Source organism: Culicoides brevitarsis, chromosome 2 (genome assembly GCF_036172545.1).
Source record: "Culicoides brevitarsis isolate CSIRO-B50_1 chromosome 2, AGI_CSIRO_Cbre_v1, whole genome shotgun sequence".
Classification (NCBI taxonomy): Eukaryota; Metazoa; Arthropoda; class Insecta; order Diptera; family Ceratopogonidae; genus Culicoides; species Culicoides brevitarsis.
The window spans coordinates 29675278-29693385 of NC_087086.1; the positions used below are offsets into that span (position 1 = coordinate 29675278).

General features: G+C 30.3%; 4 protein-coding genes across 5 annotated transcripts; 3 read left to right on the forward strand and 1 right to left on the reverse strand.

Annotated features, from left to right (window-relative positions):
* The first annotated feature begins 1522 nt into the window (after nt 1–1522).
* Nucleotides 1523–4764, forward strand: LOC134829677 (TOM1-like protein 2). The gene is made up of 4 exons (XM_063842888.1): nt 1523–1761; nt 2635–3086; nt 3144–3987; nt 4050–4764. The coding sequence occupies exons 1-4, from the start codon at nt 1692–1694 to the stop codon at nt 4130–4132; spliced, it is 1449 nt and encodes a 482-aa protein (XP_063698958.1). The 5' UTR covers nt 1523–1691; the 3' UTR covers nt 4133–4764.
* A 1812-nt stretch (nt 4765–6576) lies between these two features.
* On the forward strand, nt 6577–8870 carry LOC134828370 (succinyl-CoA:3-ketoacid coenzyme A transferase 1, mitochondrial). Its single transcript, XM_063841319.1, has 4 exons — nt 6577–6737; nt 6860–7055; nt 7401–7787; nt 7845–8870. Exons 1-4 carry the CDS (start codon nt 6663–6665, stop codon nt 8735–8737), a joined length of 1551 nt encoding a protein of 516 aa, XP_063697389.1. The 5' UTR covers nt 6577–6662; the 3' UTR covers nt 8738–8870.
* A 32-nt stretch (nt 8871–8902) lies between these two features.
* Nucleotides 8903–9920, reverse strand: LOC134828371 (syntaxin-8-like). The gene is made up of 2 exons (XM_063841320.1): nt 9253–9920; nt 8903–9194 (listed from the first exon to the last, which is right to left on the reverse strand). Exons 1-2 carry the CDS (start codon nt 9818–9820, stop codon nt 9031–9033), a joined length of 732 nt encoding a protein of 243 aa, XP_063697390.1. The 5' UTR covers nt 9821–9920; the 3' UTR covers nt 8903–9030.
* A 212-nt stretch (nt 9921–10132) lies between these two features.
* Nucleotides 10133–17262, forward strand: LOC134831596 (1-acyl-sn-glycerol-3-phosphate acyltransferase gamma-like). Of its 2 annotated transcripts, none has more exons than XM_063845370.1 (6): nt 10133–10305; nt 13993–14326; nt 14999–15330; nt 15390–15590; nt 15651–16008; nt 16288–17262. In XM_063845370.1, the coding sequence occupies exons 2-6, from the start codon at nt 14143–14145 to the stop codon at nt 16431–16433; spliced, it is 1221 nt and encodes a 406-aa protein (XP_063701440.1). In that variant the 5' UTR covers nt 10133–10305; nt 13993–14142; the 3' UTR covers nt 16434–17262. The 2 variants fall into 2 exon arrangements, with proteins under 2 accessions (XP_063701440.1, XP_063701441.1); XM_063845371.1 differs by lacking the exon at nt 10133–10305 and adding an exon at nt 10727–10981.
* Nucleotides 17263–18108: the final 846 nt, after the last annotated feature.

Sequence of the window (18108 nt, forward strand, 5' to 3'; positions counted from 1 at the left end):
TCAAAACTGCCAAAAAATTGAAACTGAAAAAAAAATTTTTCTTTGACATAGTTTTGTTTTGAAAACTAAATCAAGAGCAAAACTAAATCAAAAACTGTGTCAAAAACTGTGTCAAAGCCATTTTTGTCAAATCTTGCGCCAAATGGATAAAAATTTGTCAGAGGGCTCTAATTTATCATTTTTAATCATTTTATAACTCAAAACTGCCAAAAAATTGAAACTGAAAAAAAAATTTTTCTTTGACATAGTTTTGTTTTGAAAACTAAATCAAGAGCAAAACTAAATCAAAAACTGTGTCAAAGCTATTTTTGTCAAATCTTGCTCCAAATGGATAAAAATTTGTCAGAGGGCTCTAATTTATCATTTTTAATCATTTTATAACTCAAAACTGCCAAAAAATTGAATGAAAATATTCAAAAGATGAAATCTATCCCGAAATTATGCAATGCAATTTTCAAAACAAATTTTGTGGAGTTCTTGTTTCTAAATAATGCAATGAAGTTTACACGACATATAAATATAAGAAGTTTTCTTAATTCTTAACGAATTTTTCGAGATTTTTTTTTGCTTTTCTATTCTTAGCCTGATACGCTACAAAAAATTCACGAAGTAAAATTTGGCTTATAGTAAAAATTTATTTGAATTTTCAGTTTTAATCTTCTAAATAAAAATAAAGCTCGAAAAACCATAGAAATTTTTAAAATTTTGAATTTCATTTCACAAACTCTACTTCACGAATCTTTCAAAAATGTGTCAGAATAAGATAAAAAAATGTTTTGGAATTCAAAAAATAGGACAATTCTTAGAAATTTGTACAAAATTAAGAAAATTTCGTAAATATGGCGTGTAAGATTTATTGCATACCTTATCATATTCTACTCGGTTTATTTTGAAAATATCGCCAATTGCATACTTTTGGGATTATTTTTTTTCATAAAACAAAAAAAGTTCAAAATAAAACCAAAGAAAGCAAAACATCACTTAATGAAGCGTTAAATGGTCTAATTATTTTCGGAATTTGGATTCTGAACTGATACATTATAAATTTTGAAAAAATATTTTGAAAATTAGATTTTTGTTAAGGATCATATTCAATACAAAAATCACGTAAAAGCAAAATTTCTCTAAATTTTTTGAAATTTTCTAAAATCTTAAACTTTGAAATTTTCAAATACAATTTTTTAAAAAATTATCCGAGGCAAAAAAGAGAATGAAATTTTCTTAGGAAATAATATTTTTGAAAGTTAATAAAAATTTAGTTCTATCTATACAGATTTCTATTCAAATTTATTCAAAAATAGTAAATATTATAAAAAATTCAAAAAAATTAAAAATTATAAAAAAAATTAAAATTTTTCCCAAAATTTAATTTTTGATGATTTTAAAATTTTGTGAAATTTGTGCAATTTAAATGCTTTTTCAACTAAAAATTCAATAAAAAATTAATTTTCTTTCCAAATAAAAATTTTCTATGTGCCTGTCCCAAAAAACCTCCCCCCAATTCCGTCCCTGTTTTCTGTTATACTGTTATTGTGAAGCGAGAGAGTGAACAGGAAAATCGCGAAAAAACATAAAAACCTCTTGAAAAAATCTCCTCGTATCTCGATAAATGCAACTAAAAGTGCATTGAGACCCCCGAAAACGCAGCAAAAACGTATTAAATCCGGAAAATACAAAAAAGTGACGCAAAAATGGCATCATTATTGAACCAACTAAACTCAACTCTAAATCCGTTTAGCACGGTAATCGGTCAGAAAATCGGTGAGTATTTGTCTAGCCAGCTGCTTTTCGGTGCTTAATTGAATTAAAACCTGCTGTGGAACTCTGGCATCTGCCTTGCGAGAGATCAATTCTCGTCCAATTAAGTGATGAATCATTGTTTTGCGTGAAAAGTGAGAATTGACGTCGTACGTTTTTTTTTGTGTTCTACGACTCGAGAACGACGAAGATGGACAAGGAAGGGGGGCAAGCGGTGTTTTTTCGCCACTTTTCATGTTGACTTGCTACACAGACAGCCATCTGATAAGGTTTTTAGGATGGTGTCTGATGATAAAGACAAATAAATTCGTCATGATACGAACTAATTGCGCGATAAGATAAGACCAAAAGCCGAGTTTTCGAATATTTGACCTTTCACGATGAAAAAAATTGATGTTTTTCGATGGAAATCGTAATTAAAACAAACATTGTTGGGAATTACATAAAAAATTGTGCTTTTGAGCGGCAGCTGGAACGGTGTTTACTTCACTTTACGCTCCAGTTGGCTGTGTCACAACAATTATTGTTGTTTTTCCGTGGGTTTTTTCACGCATTCTTAAAGAAATTGTCATTTTTTGAACGTTTCACGGTCTTTTGACCCGAATTTCGTTCAATAAAAAATAATTTCTTGTCGAAAATGCGCTTTTAAGTCGAATTTTTAGTAAATTTCTTTGAATTATTCATTATGTCCATTACTTCGTCTTCTATAATTTCATGTCTAATGACGTGTTATGACAATTTGAACGTAGCCTGATTGCTTTTCGATGTAAATTGAGATTGCCTGTGGTTAATGCGTTCCACATTACTTCGATTTTTTTTTATTTTTCTCTAAAGTATGTTAATCTAATTATCGATTTTGCTTTTTTTTCTCTGCAGAACAAGCAACGGATGCTAATCTTCCGACAGAGGATTGGGCTCTGAACATGGAAATTTGTGATTTGATCAACGAGTCATCAGACGTTGCCAAAGATGCGGTCAAAGCCATACGGAAACGCCTCAACCAGAATGCCGGCAAGAATTATACGGTGATCAAGTACACGTTGACGGTGCTAGAAACTTGCGTAAAAAATTGCGAAAAGCCATTTCACGTGCTGATATGCAGCAAGGAGTTTTGCAACGATTTGGTGAAGTTAATTGGACCCAAAAATGGGCCTCCTGGCGATGTGCAAGACAAAGTTTTGAGTTTAATCCAAATTTGGGCCGACGCTTTTCGATCGCAGCCCGACTTGAAAGGCGTTTCTGAGGTTTATGAGGAACTACGAAGTAAGGGAATTGAGTTTCCGCCCACAGATTTGGATTCTTTGGCGCCCATTTATACGCCGCAAAGGGTAAAAATTTCATTTTTTCACCTAAAAAAATTTTTTTTTGATAAAAATCATTTTTAGAGTGTTCCCGAAGAGCCCCATAGTCGTCCATCGAGCTCGCCGTCGAACCATCCGCCGCCACAAGCACAACAGCATCCGCCATCGCCCGCCATGCACGCCATTCCAACGTCGTCGCCGGGTCACGTGACGCCCGAACAACTCGTCAAACTCCAATCCGAGCTGGAAATTGTCCAAGTGAACTTGACAATTTTCTCCGAAATGCTCGCCGAGCTGAAACCGGGTCAAGAAGATCCCTCGGAATACCAACTTTTGACTGAACTCGCTGCAACGTGCAAAGAAATGCGCGGGCGCATCGTCGAGCTGATCGGAAAAGTAAACAACGACGAAATCACGGCGGAACTTTTGCGACTTAATGACGAACTGAACAACGCTTTTCTCATTTATGCGCGTTACGAGAAAAATCGCGATCCCAAAGCTGTGCAAGCTCCGTCGGCGATTTTGGGCGCGGCATTGGGTGTCGGGCCGAAATCCGCGGCGCAGAAGGAACTGATTGACTTGAGTGGCGAAGCGAGTGGCGGTTCAGATCTGACATCGCAACTTTCCGGCTTGACAATGGGCACGGCATCGTCGCAACTTTCCAAGCTGAATAGCGTTCAGGCACAATCTGGCGCGAAAGACGAGTTTGATTTGTTGGCACAATCGCGAAAAGGGTCGGGAGATGCAGCAAAAGCACCCTCGGGAGGTTCGACTGCCGTTGGATCGTTGAAAGATAACGAAATTGACGAGATGGAAGCGTGGCTTGGGAAGTCAGGACCCACATCGGTAGTTGGCGGAGGCACTGGCGATGGCGAGGAAAGTCTCACAAGCAAGGAATTTGATAAATTTTTGGCTGAACGAGCTGCTGGTAAGAAATTTAACTAAAAAAAAATTAAAAAATTTTTAAAAATTGAAAAAAAATATTTTTAGCTGCTGAAAATCTACCAAATGTCACAAACAACTCGGGCACGCCACGAAAAAAGAAGGCAGAAGAACAAGACTTGCTATCGTAAGATGAAGAAACAATCTTGCCCCTCACAACTTATGATAGAGAAAGAGAGATGATTTGAATTAAACATTTATTTTATGCGTGAGTTCTGTATAGAATTTAAGTTCAAAAAAAAAATTATATCGAATTTCGATATTAATTGGTGTAAAATTTACGAAAAAAAAATTATTCAAGACAGATTTATATGCAAAAGAGTGTAAATTGTTTTTAGAAAAGTGCTTTTATTGTTGTTTATTAATTTTAAGTGAAAAAAACGATGAAAAAAGTCAAAAAATTGTCTGTGAAGAGACTCTTATATACCATTGTATTTATATTTATTCTAATATTTTTTTAATAATTTTAATGAAATATATATTTAAAAAAAAATTTCCACCCTAAAATTGAAGCCATCACAAAAGGCAACAAGCTACGAAAAATAAATTTGTAACAAAGCTTTAGCATCCTTTTATTACATTAAAATTTCTAATCGTCATAAAACTAAAGAAGAAAAACCTCGAAAAATAATTAAATAAAGAATGACACCGATATATCTACACGAAAAAAAATATTAATTAAAGGAGAAAAAGTGTTAAAAAGGGGTTTTTATAAAAAAATAAAAACTACAGAATTTTTTCATAACAGTACTAAATAAATATTTCAACATAATATTAAAAATAAATAATAATAATAAACAAAATATTATCTATAATAGTTCAAAAAAAAAAAAGAAAAATAAACAAACATTTATATAGAAAATTAATTCTGAAAAATAAAATAAAAATATGTGCACTAAAAATTTGTTTTATTTCATTAATTTTAGCCCAATTTATTATTTAAAATTAATTAAAAAATTAATTTTAAAAATTGATAAGGCCGCTCCAAATTTTTTTTGAACTTTTTGTCCCATGCCCCATTTCAAATGTCGAAAATCCAATGGGGCAAAATAAAAAAAAAAGTTAAAAATTTCATCAAAATTTACCGTTTTTTGGTCTTTTTTCATATTTTTTAAAGGAAATTCCCAAAAATTTTTGAAAATATCTCAATTTTTTAGAATTTTTGTATTAAAAATCGTATTTGAACATGAATTTTCTTTCAAAATTTTTCGATAGTTATTTTTACGAAATTTTTTTGTTTAAATTTTTAACTTGAAATACTCTGAGATAAATTTTAAATTATCAAATCTCAATGTAGATACCATAAAATCAACTAAAATATTGATTAATGACAAAAAACTGTTAAAATTTTGTCATTTTGTATGAAAAAGTATTTAATTTTTTTTTATTTTGAAAAATTTTTTATATTTTGAAAAAGAGATTTTGGGACAAAAAGTTCGAAATAAATTTGAAGCGGCCTAATTTTCAATTAATTTTTTTTTAAATTTTTATTATTATTTTTGTTTTTTGTTGATCTACATTAAAAATTTTTTATTTAAATTTTTTTCAAAGCGATTCAACTTAAAAAAATTTAAAATAAATTTTCTTAAAAAAAATTTTTTGAATGATTTTCGAAAAAAATATTTTAACAGCAGAAAATTCTTGTAAAAAAGTCATTTATTTATTTTAGGCAAAAATTATTTATTTTTTTGAGAATTTGTCAAAAAATTATGAAAATAAACCAAGAGCCATTTTTCAAATCAAACAGATTAAATTTTTAACTTTTTTTTTTTATATTTTTCCCATTGTACATAAGAAAATAATAAAAAAAATTGTTTGATAAATTTTTAATTAAAAAATTTTGTAATTGATACATTTTTTTTCATAAAAAGACTTAAAAATATTTGTTTGCTTAAATTTTCTATTGAAAAAAAAATACTTTTGAAATTTGTTTCAAATTATCAGTTTAAAAAAAACATAAATTTAACCAAAATTTAAAAAAATATCAAAAATCCAACAAATATTAATACAAAGTCACAAATTTATATAAATGGATAAAAAGGTAAATGACTCCCGTTAAACGACTTTTTGACATTCTGTTTCAAGTTTCATTAAATATTTTCATTAAAAAATTAAATATTTATACTGTTGATAATTTAATCAAAAATTATACAAATTTCTCAAATAAAAAAAATGAAGCTATAAGATTTTTTAAATTAAAAATTGTTGAAAAATTTGAAGCTGAAAATTTCCTTTTGAAAATTAATAATTTTTTTTCATGTTTTTAAAATCTTTATTTAAAATTTTATTCAAAAAAGTTTGAATAATTTTAAAATTTATTAAAAAATTATTTAAAAAAAAAATTATTAAAAATTTTACCAAATTTTAATTCCTCATAAATTTCTCATTTTTTTTTCGAGTAATGAAAAAATAAAAATTTCTTAAAAAAAACTACAAAACAAAAATTAACTCTTAACTCACCTTCCTAATTTCTGCATTCCACACGAACAACCAGGCGTATGCTCGCTGGGTCATTTTTTTCCGTAGCTGCATAGAAACATCAACATCAACAAATGCCTCAGTACGATCCGCACCACGAACGTGAAAACAAGTCGGTGACGCAGAATTAATATTATTATTTTTCGCTTTTATCCACATTTTGCCTTTAAAAAATCGCTCAAAATGAGTTTATCACGTTTGTCCAGCAAAATATTGACGAATTATCGCCTGAATTCGCGAACTTTCGAGGTGTCAAAGGTAGGAATTTGCATAAAATCGGTTGTTGTGCAAAAAATTTCCGGATACAATGTTGCGCTGCTAAAGTGGTTGCGACTTATTTTTAACTTAATTTATGCAAAAAATTAAATTTTTCGTTGCAGATATTGACTTGTCGCTTCTACTCGGTGAAAGCTTCGAAGAAAATTTTCGCAAATTGTGACGACGCGGTCAAAGATATTCCCGATGGAGCAAAATTACTTGTCGGCGGTTTCGGACTTTGTGGCATTCCGGAGAATTTAATTGGAGCCCTGCTGAAAAAAGGCACGAAAGACTTGACAATTGTCTCCAATAATGCCGGTAAGTGAGCCAAAACATCAACAAGGAAGAGAAATTTTCACACTTTTTCGAAAAATTCACACGGTTCGATGCCATCACGACACGTAAATATTTATTAAGTAATTCTTCAAGGTCGTGACGTCGTCGTTTATTTGCCGTAGATTTGTGCGCGTGTTATCTGCCTCTCGGTAAATAAACAAATTTTTTCCTCTCATAAATTAAAACAATTATAAAAATTTAAATCTTGCTCTTACAACATTGTTAGAAGCCACCTCCCTGGCGTTACAGTTGATTAATTAGTCCGTAACAAAAGAAGAACACGACAATAAAATATATTATTATTAAATAAACAAATTTAATCCATAGGCGTTGCGGACTTTGGTTTAGGACTTTTGCTACAAAATCATCAGATAAAACGCATGATCGCCTCTTACGTCGGCGAAAATGCAGAATTTGAACGGCAATATCTCTCCGGCGAGTTGGAGCTGGAATTGACGCCACAAGGAACTTTAGCGGAGCGTTTGAGGGCAGGAGGCGCGGGAATTCCAGCATTTTACACCCCAACCGGGTATGGAACGTTAATCCACGAGGGCGGAGCTCCCATCAAATACGGCGAAAAAGGAAAAATTGACATCGCAAGTCAACCGCGACAGATGCAAATGTTCAACGGAAAGCCTTATATCCTCGAGGAAGGCATCACGGGCGACTTTGCGCTCATTAAGGCCTACAAAGCTGACGAATTAGGGAATTTAAGTAAGAAATTTTGATTTAAAATGACAAAATTTACCTCTAAATTTAAATTTTTTTCAGTTTTCCGCAAATCCGCTCGTAATTTCAACCCCCCAATGTGCAAAGCTGCCAAATGTACAATTGTCGAAGTCGAAGAAATCGTTCCTGTTGGCTCCCTAGACCCCGATTTCATCCATATGCCAAGTATTTTCGTGCATCGCATCATAAAATGCACCCATGAGAAACGTATCGAACGTACAAAAATCCGCGATCCTTCGAAACCCGTCGCTGCCGGCACTTCTCCCGCCGCCAAAGTGCGCGAAACCATCGCACGACGTGCCGCACTCGAATTCAAAGACGGCATGCACATCAATTTAGGCATCGGAATGCCAATGTTGAGTGCGAATTACATCCCCGAGTCCGCCACAGTACTCCTTCAATCGGAAAATGGCATTTTAGGTCTCGGTCCGTACCCGCTAAAAGACGAAGTTGATGCCGATCTCATAAATGCGGGCAAGGAAACAGTCACTCTCGTTACAGGAGCCTCTTATTTCTCATCTGACGACAGTTTTGCGATGATTCGCGGCGGGCACATCGATGTCACGGTCCTTGGGGCGATGGAGGTGTCGCAATATGGCGACTTGGCGAATTACATGATTCCCGGAAAGCTTGTGAAAGGCATGGGAGGCGCCATGGATCTTGTTAGTGCGCCAGGAACGAAATGTATAATCACGATGGAGCACACGGCGAAAGACGGATCACCGAAAATCCTTCCAGAATGTCAATTGCCGGTGACGGGCAAGAATTGTGTTGACATGATCATCACGGAAAAGTGCGTTTTTACCGTCGACAAGGAAAGTGGATTGACTTTGACGGAATTGGCGGAGGGAGTGACGGTAGAAGATGTCGTCACGAGTACCGGAGTCGAATTCCAAGTCGCTGAAGACGTTAAACCGATGGGACAGGCAGCTTAAAAGCTGATTTTTGAGCATTTACGATATTTTTACAAAAAATTTCTATTAAAAATTTGACCAAAACTCAGTTTTTTGGATAAAAATCCATTTTTGACACACAGAAGATCCCCAGAAAGTAACTTTTTGAGCCTCATCGCTGCAGTTTTTCATCAAATTGGCATCAAACTCCTCTAAAAATATATTTTTTTGCTCATTTTCGTAACAAAAAGGCATTAAATCGGTTAAAAATTAATTCAAATTGAGTAGATATGGGGTTATTTGGTATAAAATCCTGTTTCAGACACACTCGATACTCATTTCAGCCATATGACAAGTACCAAAATGAGTATCAAGACAGCCAATAGCATGTAATAACGACATAACGAGGGACTTCTCACGATTTGTGTAATGTGTCGTGTTTCCGCAGCCATTCTAACGTCAACGTTTTCCATGTCATTTCCGATTCCATCGAGTAATTCTATGAAAAAATCATTTTTCAACAAATTTTCTTCACAAAAATTTTTTTTTTCACTCACCTGATTGATTTTCTACTTCATCATAAATGCGAGTTGCAATGTCCTTTTGCCTAGAAATAATTTTTGACAAACTTTCGAGTCCCTCATCTTGTTCCCGTAGCACTCGAGCGTTCTGTTCCTTCATTTTTTGAAGAGTTTTCTTGCTCAAAAGCCCTTCTCGGTCATCGGCAATTGGATCGTCATCATCCTCGTCGTCTTCTTGCAGATATTTGTTCCGTCCGAGCAGTTCTTTCCTCTCCACGGTCTCTAAAGCGACACTTGAAACACCTCCAAACGCCTGGTTGAACTGAATTATCTTCGACTCGAGCTTCTCAATACTCCGAATTCGTCGTTCCTCTTCAGCAGGCGTCAATTCTTCGTCACTTTCACGCAATTTTCGCTTCAGTTCCTTCACTTCGCCACTAAATTGCGTCAGTCTGGTACGAATTCCTGCGGAAATGCTTTGATATCGTTCCGAATTCGGGAGTTCATTGTTCCTTTGTTGGATTTGCGAGTGAATTTCCACCGCTAAACGATCACAACTCTCGAATTCTGTCTGCCAATCAGTCTCAATCGGGATGAGAGTCATTTTTTGCAAGAGAAATGGAGTTAATTAAATTAAAAAATGCGTGGAATAACAACAAATTGTTGCGTTTTGCGAGTCCTTGACAATGTAAACAAAAATATGCCAAAATCAGGTGTTTCCGAATTGTGCCTCGGGTCTTTGTGAGATGTATGAGAGTGATGAACAGCTGATCCGCACCAGCATGCAAAAAAAAATTCCTGCCAGCCCCAGAGCACATGGGCAGGAATTTTTTTTTGCATGCTGGGGCCGATCAGCTGTTTATCAATTTCATTCGTCTCACCCACAACCTGAATGTGACATCTGGTCAGCGTAACTCCGACGACACTCGAAGACGTAATTTAGTGTTGTTCATCGCTTTTTCGCGTTAAATTCCTTTAATTTGCACAAAATTCAAGCAGTAGTTAAAAAATCGGACTAGAACTAAAACAACTTCAACAATCACTTTACCACAAAGAGAAATCTAGATGTCTATTTTATAGAATATTTATGTAAGTAAATATCGAAAAACTCTCCAAAATAACACACGAAAACGTGGAATACAGAATTTTTCGCTGCTCCAGTGATTTTTTACAATAACACGGCATCAAAATGAGTCACAACAACAAATGACGCTTCAAAATTATGGAAAATTTCAGAATCAGTCCCGTTCTGGGGGTCTTCTGTGTGTCAAAAAATACAAAAAAAAATCTTCCGATCACGAAATTTCTTCAAAAAAAAATTCTTATCTGCCGCAGAAGAGGAGAAAGCGAGATAGAACATGCACCGGTCGTACGTTCAACAAGCGATCGATTAGCTAATCTTATCACTCTTAATCAATCATTGGAATTTTTTCAGTGCCAATAATTTATTTTCGGCCCGAATCGCGGCGATTTGCCTTCTAAACACGTAGTTGCTGCATGACTTCGTTCTAGCGCAAAAATAACAACACAAGTGGCCGATTAAACGATAGTTCGCGATTGTTGGCGCAGTGTAAACAAGTGACGGAGGTGTTGATGTCGATTAAAGTGCAAAAAAAATGCAAAAAATCGCAATTAAGTGTCAATGAATGGATGCCATAAAAATTTATAATCAAAAGATTGTCCCCCAAAGTAGTTCCAAGTCTAAAGTACGTGCGAAGAATCGTCGATAAGTGATATCATCATTGAAGAACTCTCGATTTGTGTCGTATGTACTTTGACTTTAACCCCTTTTTACACTTTTTTATTTGTTCGTCGCGTACTTACACAGCGATAAATTGCGATAAACGACGTTGAAAAGTTAAAATCAATCAATTCCTCGCGATTATTCGAACGGAAAAACATAAATTTTTGATGATGAAATATTGATGAAAATTTTCCCACGCGAACAGTGTTTACATTTTTTTATCGTGAAAATTGAGAAAGTAATGAAAAAATTCTTCTGGTGAAATTTTTTTTTGGCAAGAACTTGTTTCCGTAAGTCGAGACGCGATTAACTTTATTTGGGTTATGCAATGCGGCAATAATAATAAAAAAGTTGCAATAAACCGGTTTTGATAAAAGATTTTTTTTTTCGTGTAAATTTAAAGTGAAATTTGATTACTTTTTTAATAGAGTCAGATGGTTTTGGCGTGGCAAGGTTAAGAATTTTTTTATGTTTGTTTATTTTTAGATTTAATTTGCGGTTAGGAATTTACATAAAAATGGAATTAAAGTGTGGTTTAGTGGAAAATTTTAGTCAATAGATGGTCTGAAGTGACTTTTAAAGTGAAAAGTTAAAGTTATTTACAAAAAAAAATTAAAAGTTTTAAAATTTAATATTTTGATCATGTTTGGTTAAAAAAAGTGATAATAGTAAAGAGTGAGAATTTTTTTTTAATTTTTATTTTTTTAGAAAATGTAAAGAAATGAAAGTAAATGAAAAATTCTTAACAAAAGCAACTGGAATTGAGCCAAAGTTATCAAGATCGATAAATTTTTATGAAAAAAAAAAAAAAAAAATCGACAGTGAAAATGAATAAATTTTAAGTAATTAATTTTTTAACTCAAGAATTAAATGTATTCTTTTGTAGATGAGTCTGAATAATTAAAAATTCATGGATCTTTTAATAATTCCGTGCGCGATTTTTAATTAAAAAAAATACGAAGAACAATTGAACCGCTTGACAATTAAAGTATTTTTTGAGAAAAGAAGCTTTTTAAATTTTTTTTTTTTTTTAATGAGCGAAATTTGTATGAAAATTTTAAGTTTTTTGATCTCAAAAGTTCATTTTGAGCCGGATTTACATAAGAATCGAGTGATTTGTGGACAAAGATTTTTTTGTGAATTTTTTTTTACTTTTTTTGCAAAGAAATCTTGACTTTTGAACAAAAATCTGCTTGTAAAAAGAAACATTAAGAAAATTATAATTTCAGACGCTTCAAAATATCTTTAGATCTTGTAGTGGAATGACTTAAAATTATTTTTCTCAAATAATTTTTTAAAAAATTCTCGGTAAATTTTTAAAAAAGTTAAATTAAAATAAATTTAATAAATTATACCTAATAAATAAATTAAATAACTTTTTTTTAATTTTAAAAAAATTGAAAATCACTTAAAAAAAATACAATTTTAAAAAGCAGGGCTTAAACTAAAGCAAAAGCAATATAAAAGCACATTATTTTCCAAAAGTTTTTATGGTTTTTGATATAAAAAATGAAAAAAAAAATCTAAAATAATTTACTTTATTCACATTTAAGGATATTATACACAAAAATTGGGCAAAAAATGAAAAAGTGAAGAAAAAAGTCGAATAAAGCAAAAGCAAAAGTCGAAAGCAGTTTAAGACCTGTTAAAAAGTTTAAAGGTTACAAAAATATATTTAAAAAAAATTAAAAGAAATATTCTGGTAAAGTCTATTGAAAACCGGTGTCTAATGCGAAAAATTTGAAAGTCATTAATTTCAATTAAATGAAAATTCAAAATCGAAAATGTTCTATTGAATCACTCTAAAAACGCTTAAAAGTGTGAAAATTTAATGAAATTGAAAATTACAGAGAATTCATTAAATTTTCAAATTATTAATAGTTCACTAGAATTACTGTTCGATAATTTTTATCGATTCTACAGAGTAACAAAATTATAATTTCTTCTGAAATTTATTGTAGACTTAATGAAGAGTGTATTTAGTTACAAAGAGGAGAGAAAACAAAACTTTGCAAGTAAATTTATATTTTTCTGCACAGCAAAAGTTAATTTTTAAGCAAAATTATATAAATTTCTGTTCAAAGTTTAAACATTTTTTTTTAATTATTTTTTAAAAATAATAAAAATAAAATTAATTTTTCATAAAATTTTTTTTGGTCTCAAATCGACCATTTTATAAAAAAATTTGTCTCACAGGAAATATTTTTTTAATAAAAATTACTGCTTTGCCATCACTTTTAAGTAGGTATTTACTACATTTTTGTATTTTGTGTCAATTTTGTTTGCTTGTAAAGTGTGAAAATTAACTCTCACTTGAATCAGCACTTTTCTAATTGAATTATCAAGAAAGTGTTGTTATCTAGTCACGTTCATTTATTTGACCAATTTCGATATCTTAAAAGAAAAAAAAATGCTTTCTCATGAAAAAAGTAAGGAAGCTACTTCTCGTCCTTTTTTTGTAAATCACGCATTTGTAGAAAATTTAAGGTAGCATATTGGGTTGAAATAAAAATATTTTTTTTTTTCGATAAAAATACAAAATTCACAAAGTTCAATATTATCATTAACTTTTGGGTAAAATCATTTTTCACGATCAATATTTGACCTTGAACTTGAATTATTTTCGATAAAATAAACAAAAAATGTTTAAAAATTACTTGCGAAAACCCAAATAAACCATAAAAATAAATATTTTATGTGAAGCAATAACAATTATGAGATTATCTCTTTACTTCTGCAACAAAATATTTCGTGCCCACAACAGATTATCGCAATTTGTTATCATTTGAAACGATTTTCAACAATTTTATCTACCGGTTGATAAACACCTGTGTGTAATGAATCGATTAATGATCAAAGCGATTAGAAACTTCTCCAAAATTATTTTTTACCAAGCCATTTACTGCGAAACCTTTGACCACAAAAGACGGAAGCTCGTCAAGTTTTTTGATATTTTGTAATAATTTCACCTCAAAAATTATTCTGCGACCTTTTTTTTATTAATTTTTCTTTTTCCTTTTGTTTCCTTTCAGACACGAAACGTTTATATCTATAACCATTGCTGAAAAGAAGAAGAAAAGTAACCACCTGTAGTATTCATATACGAAAAAAAAAATATTTATATAAGGATCTTTATATACAATAAGCAACTTAAATAAGGCCAATAAGGGAGAAATTTCGACATGTCAAACATATTAGCAACAATAAAAAAGTCAACAATTTGCCACTTGACTTTAGCAATTTCGTACTTCACGTCAGGACTGATAATAAATGTGGCACAATGCATTCTCTTTATCTGCGTCAAGCCATTTAACGTAAAATTGTACAGATATTTGATGTATTATCTCTGCTATTCCTTTTACTGTCGTGAGTATTTTCTATTCCTAAATTTAAAATTTTAATAAATTTTTGTGTTAAAAATTTTTTTTTTAAATTTAATTAAAAAAAAATTGCAAAAAATAAGAAAAAAAAATTCAACTTAAATATTATTTAAAAAATATTAATTTAATTAATTTTAAAATAATTATTTTTAAATATTCTAATTTTTACTCCCAAAAAAAAATTATTTTCATGATGAAAAAATTTAATGAGCTTTTTTTTGATTATTAAAAATTAATTTTAAATTAATTTTTTAAAAAAAAAAAATAAATAAATTTTAATTTTTTTTTTATTTAAAATATTTTTTTAAATAAATATTTAATTTAAAATTAATTATTTAAAGTTTTTTTCAAATTTTTTAAAGTTTTCATTAAAAAAATATTTTTATTTTATTTTAATAATTTTTTAAAAATTGAAAATAATTTTTTAAAAATTGAAAATATTTTTTTAAAAATTGAAAATAATTTTTTTTAAAATAAAATTATTTTTTTTGTTTCAAAAATTAAATTTTCATTCAAAAAAATATTTTTATAACTGAAAAATAAAATTAAAAAATTTTTTGAATATATTTTGAATTAATTTGTGACAAAAATAATTAAATTAAAATTTCAAAAAATATTTTAAAAAATTTTTAAAATTAACGCAAATTATCTCTTACAGAGTTGGTATTTATCGCTGATTGGTGGGCCGGATGTAAAATTAAGATTTATATAAGCAAAGAGGATTTGGCGACGTGCGGCAAAGAACACGGTCTCCTCCTCATGAACCATTTCTACGAAGTCGATTGGCTCCTTGGATGGGTCTTTTGTGATAAAATTGGCGTTTTAGGGAATTGCAAGGCGTACGCGAAGAAAGCCATCCAGTACATTCCCACGATTGGATGGGCATGGAAATTCGCGGAATTTGTCTTTTTGGAACGGAATTTGCAGAAAGATCGCGAAATTATCGGAAAACAAATCCGAAAAATTTTGGCGTATCCACATGCGGTCTGGGTAAGTTCAGAAAATTTCAAAAATTGGAAGAAAAAATTAAATTTTCTTATTTTTTGTAGCTTTTGCTAAATGCTGAGGGAACTCGTTTCACTAAAACCAAACACGAAGCATCCGTTAAATTCGCCGAGGAACGTGGAATGACTCCTTTGCAGTATCATTTGATCCCGAGAACGAAGGGATTTACCGTGAGTCTCCCATATTTGAAGGAAAATTGTCCAAATGTGTACGATATTAACCTCGCTATCACCGATGATCAAGTTGTAAGTTCCTTTTATCTTCAAATTTCTACAAATTTAATAAAAAATTAAAATATTTTTTAGGAAAAAGCGACAATTTCGAATCTTTTGAAGGGAGAAGGTGTCGAAGCTCACATGTACGTTCAACGTTACGACACAAAATCCATCCCCGATGGCGAAGAAGCAGCTGCGGAATGGTTGCAGGAGCTTTTCCGTCACAAAGATCGCATGCAACAGAATTTCCACAAACATGGAAGCTTCTTCCATGGCTTAGATATCGCACCAATTGAGCCTATTACCTTCGAGCCACGTCTCGCATGTCTTTTGAACACCGCTGGATGGACCTTGACGACACTTTCCGTCATGTTGTACTACTTAGGACTCTTGTTGCTGAGTGGGCGCTTGATACCATTCTCCATTGGTATCGGACTGCTTGGTCTTTGTAAGTTTTTTACTGAAAAAAAGGATTTTATGAGAAAAAAAGTTATTTTTTTTAATTTTCAACTTTAATTTTATTTTTAAAATTAATTTGAAGGATAAATTTAATTGAAAATTGAACAAAAAATTATTTTAAAGCTCAATTTTATCATAAAAAATAATTTTTTAACTTAAAAAATTTTAATTTTTAGTCCAACTTAATTAAAAAAAATTTAAATTTTCTCATAAAATCACTTTTGTTCTCAAAAAAATCAAAAACTTAAATTTTTCTTCCATTTTTCAGTCTACTGGTTGCTAAACAAGTCAATCTCCTACTCAAAAATCGAAAAAGGCTCATCGTATGGCAGCAAAGTATCCACTCCCATCAACGGCAACAGTCGCCACGAGAAAAACCACAACAACGGAAATTACGTGAAAAAGGACGATTAATATTATCTGCAACAACAAGCAAAAATTATCATTGATGACGTAACTCTGTCCCACAGAAAATCACACAAAAATCGACAAAAACTTGTAAATGTGTGTCCAAGTACAAACAATAATAATTATTATTACATTTGAAAAAAAAATCGGAAAAAATCGTAGAAATCGAACAAAAAAATTAGGAACAATATTTTTGCAACAAAAACACTCGTAGACGATAATTTAGAAATTTCTTTTGTAGCTTGTAAGTTTTCTTATTAAATTTTTTCCTGTCTTTGTCTCAAAAAAATTTTTTAATAATTTTTTTTTTCGTACTAAAAATTGCCAAAAAATGCAGAATAATTTTTTTTTTTCGAAAAACCGCCTAAAAATGTAAATATAAGCCGATCTCGATCAGATACGACGCCAAATTTTCAGAAACTAAATAAAAAAAATATATTTTAAGAGCAACTCTTCACTATATCCTACCGTGGCTATACTTGTTGTAACTACTTATTATATTCTTTATACTCTATTTAAAAAATATATATAAAATGTTGTTTCTAAGATGATGAAAAAAATAATTAGGAAAACAAATTTCACTGTTTTTTGATAAGAAAAAAAAATAAACGAAAAAAAAATTTTATGAGCCGTTGTCATTGCAATAAAAAAAAACACAAAAAGTTAGTTATTAGTTGTCTGTTTTTAATAAAAGCGCAAATTTTTATCATTATATTATTATTGTATGTTATAAACTTCAAAATATTATAAAAAGGCCCTATTTTAAACATACTCATAATGTTTAACTGAAAAAAAATACTGTTAAAGCTGTGAATTTTTTACACTTTTATATGCTTGAATTTGATCTGTTTTTGCTTAAAAAATTTAAATTTACAATAAAAATTATTTTAAAAAATATTTTTGGTTACGGAAAATATTCTAAAAAAAAGTTTGATGGTCTACTGATGTTTTTTTTTGTATTAAAAATTAAGAAAAAATTACTTATACGAAATTTTGAATAAAAAATTTTCTGTTTTTGGACAAATGATGGAAAAAAATGTGTTTTATTTATAATGTTAATCAATAAAAATTTTAAAAAATAATTATTTAATTTATTTTTCTATTTAATTTTTTTTAAATTTATTTAATTAAATTTTATTTTAATTTCTCAAATTTTTATTGAATTTCCTTAAATTAAAAATTATTTTAAAAATTAAGAAAATATTATTTTTTATTATTTTAATATATATTTTTTTATTAAATATTAGAATAAATTTGAAAGTAAAAAATATTTAAATTAATTTTAATTTAAAAAAAAAACCTAAATTAAACAAAATGACAATTTTTATCTAGTGATAGTTAAAACCGGATTTAAATGTCAACAACCGTTATCGTTCTTGCAAAAAATTTGACAAAATTAAATTCAAATCATTGTAAAAGTGAAACCGGTTGTGTGTCATTAGAAATTTTGGACCATTTTAGTGAGAGAAATGACGCCGAACGGTTGTTATTGTTGATTTTTTGAAAATTTAAGTGATTAAAAAAATGTTGGCATCCATTAAAAACTCAAATTGGTGTCATTTAATTTTAGCAATTTCATTTTTCACGTCTGGATTGATATTAAATGCCACTCAATTCGTTCTATTTTGTCTCGTGAAGCCTTTTAATGAGAAGTTATACCGATTTTTCATGTATTATTTGG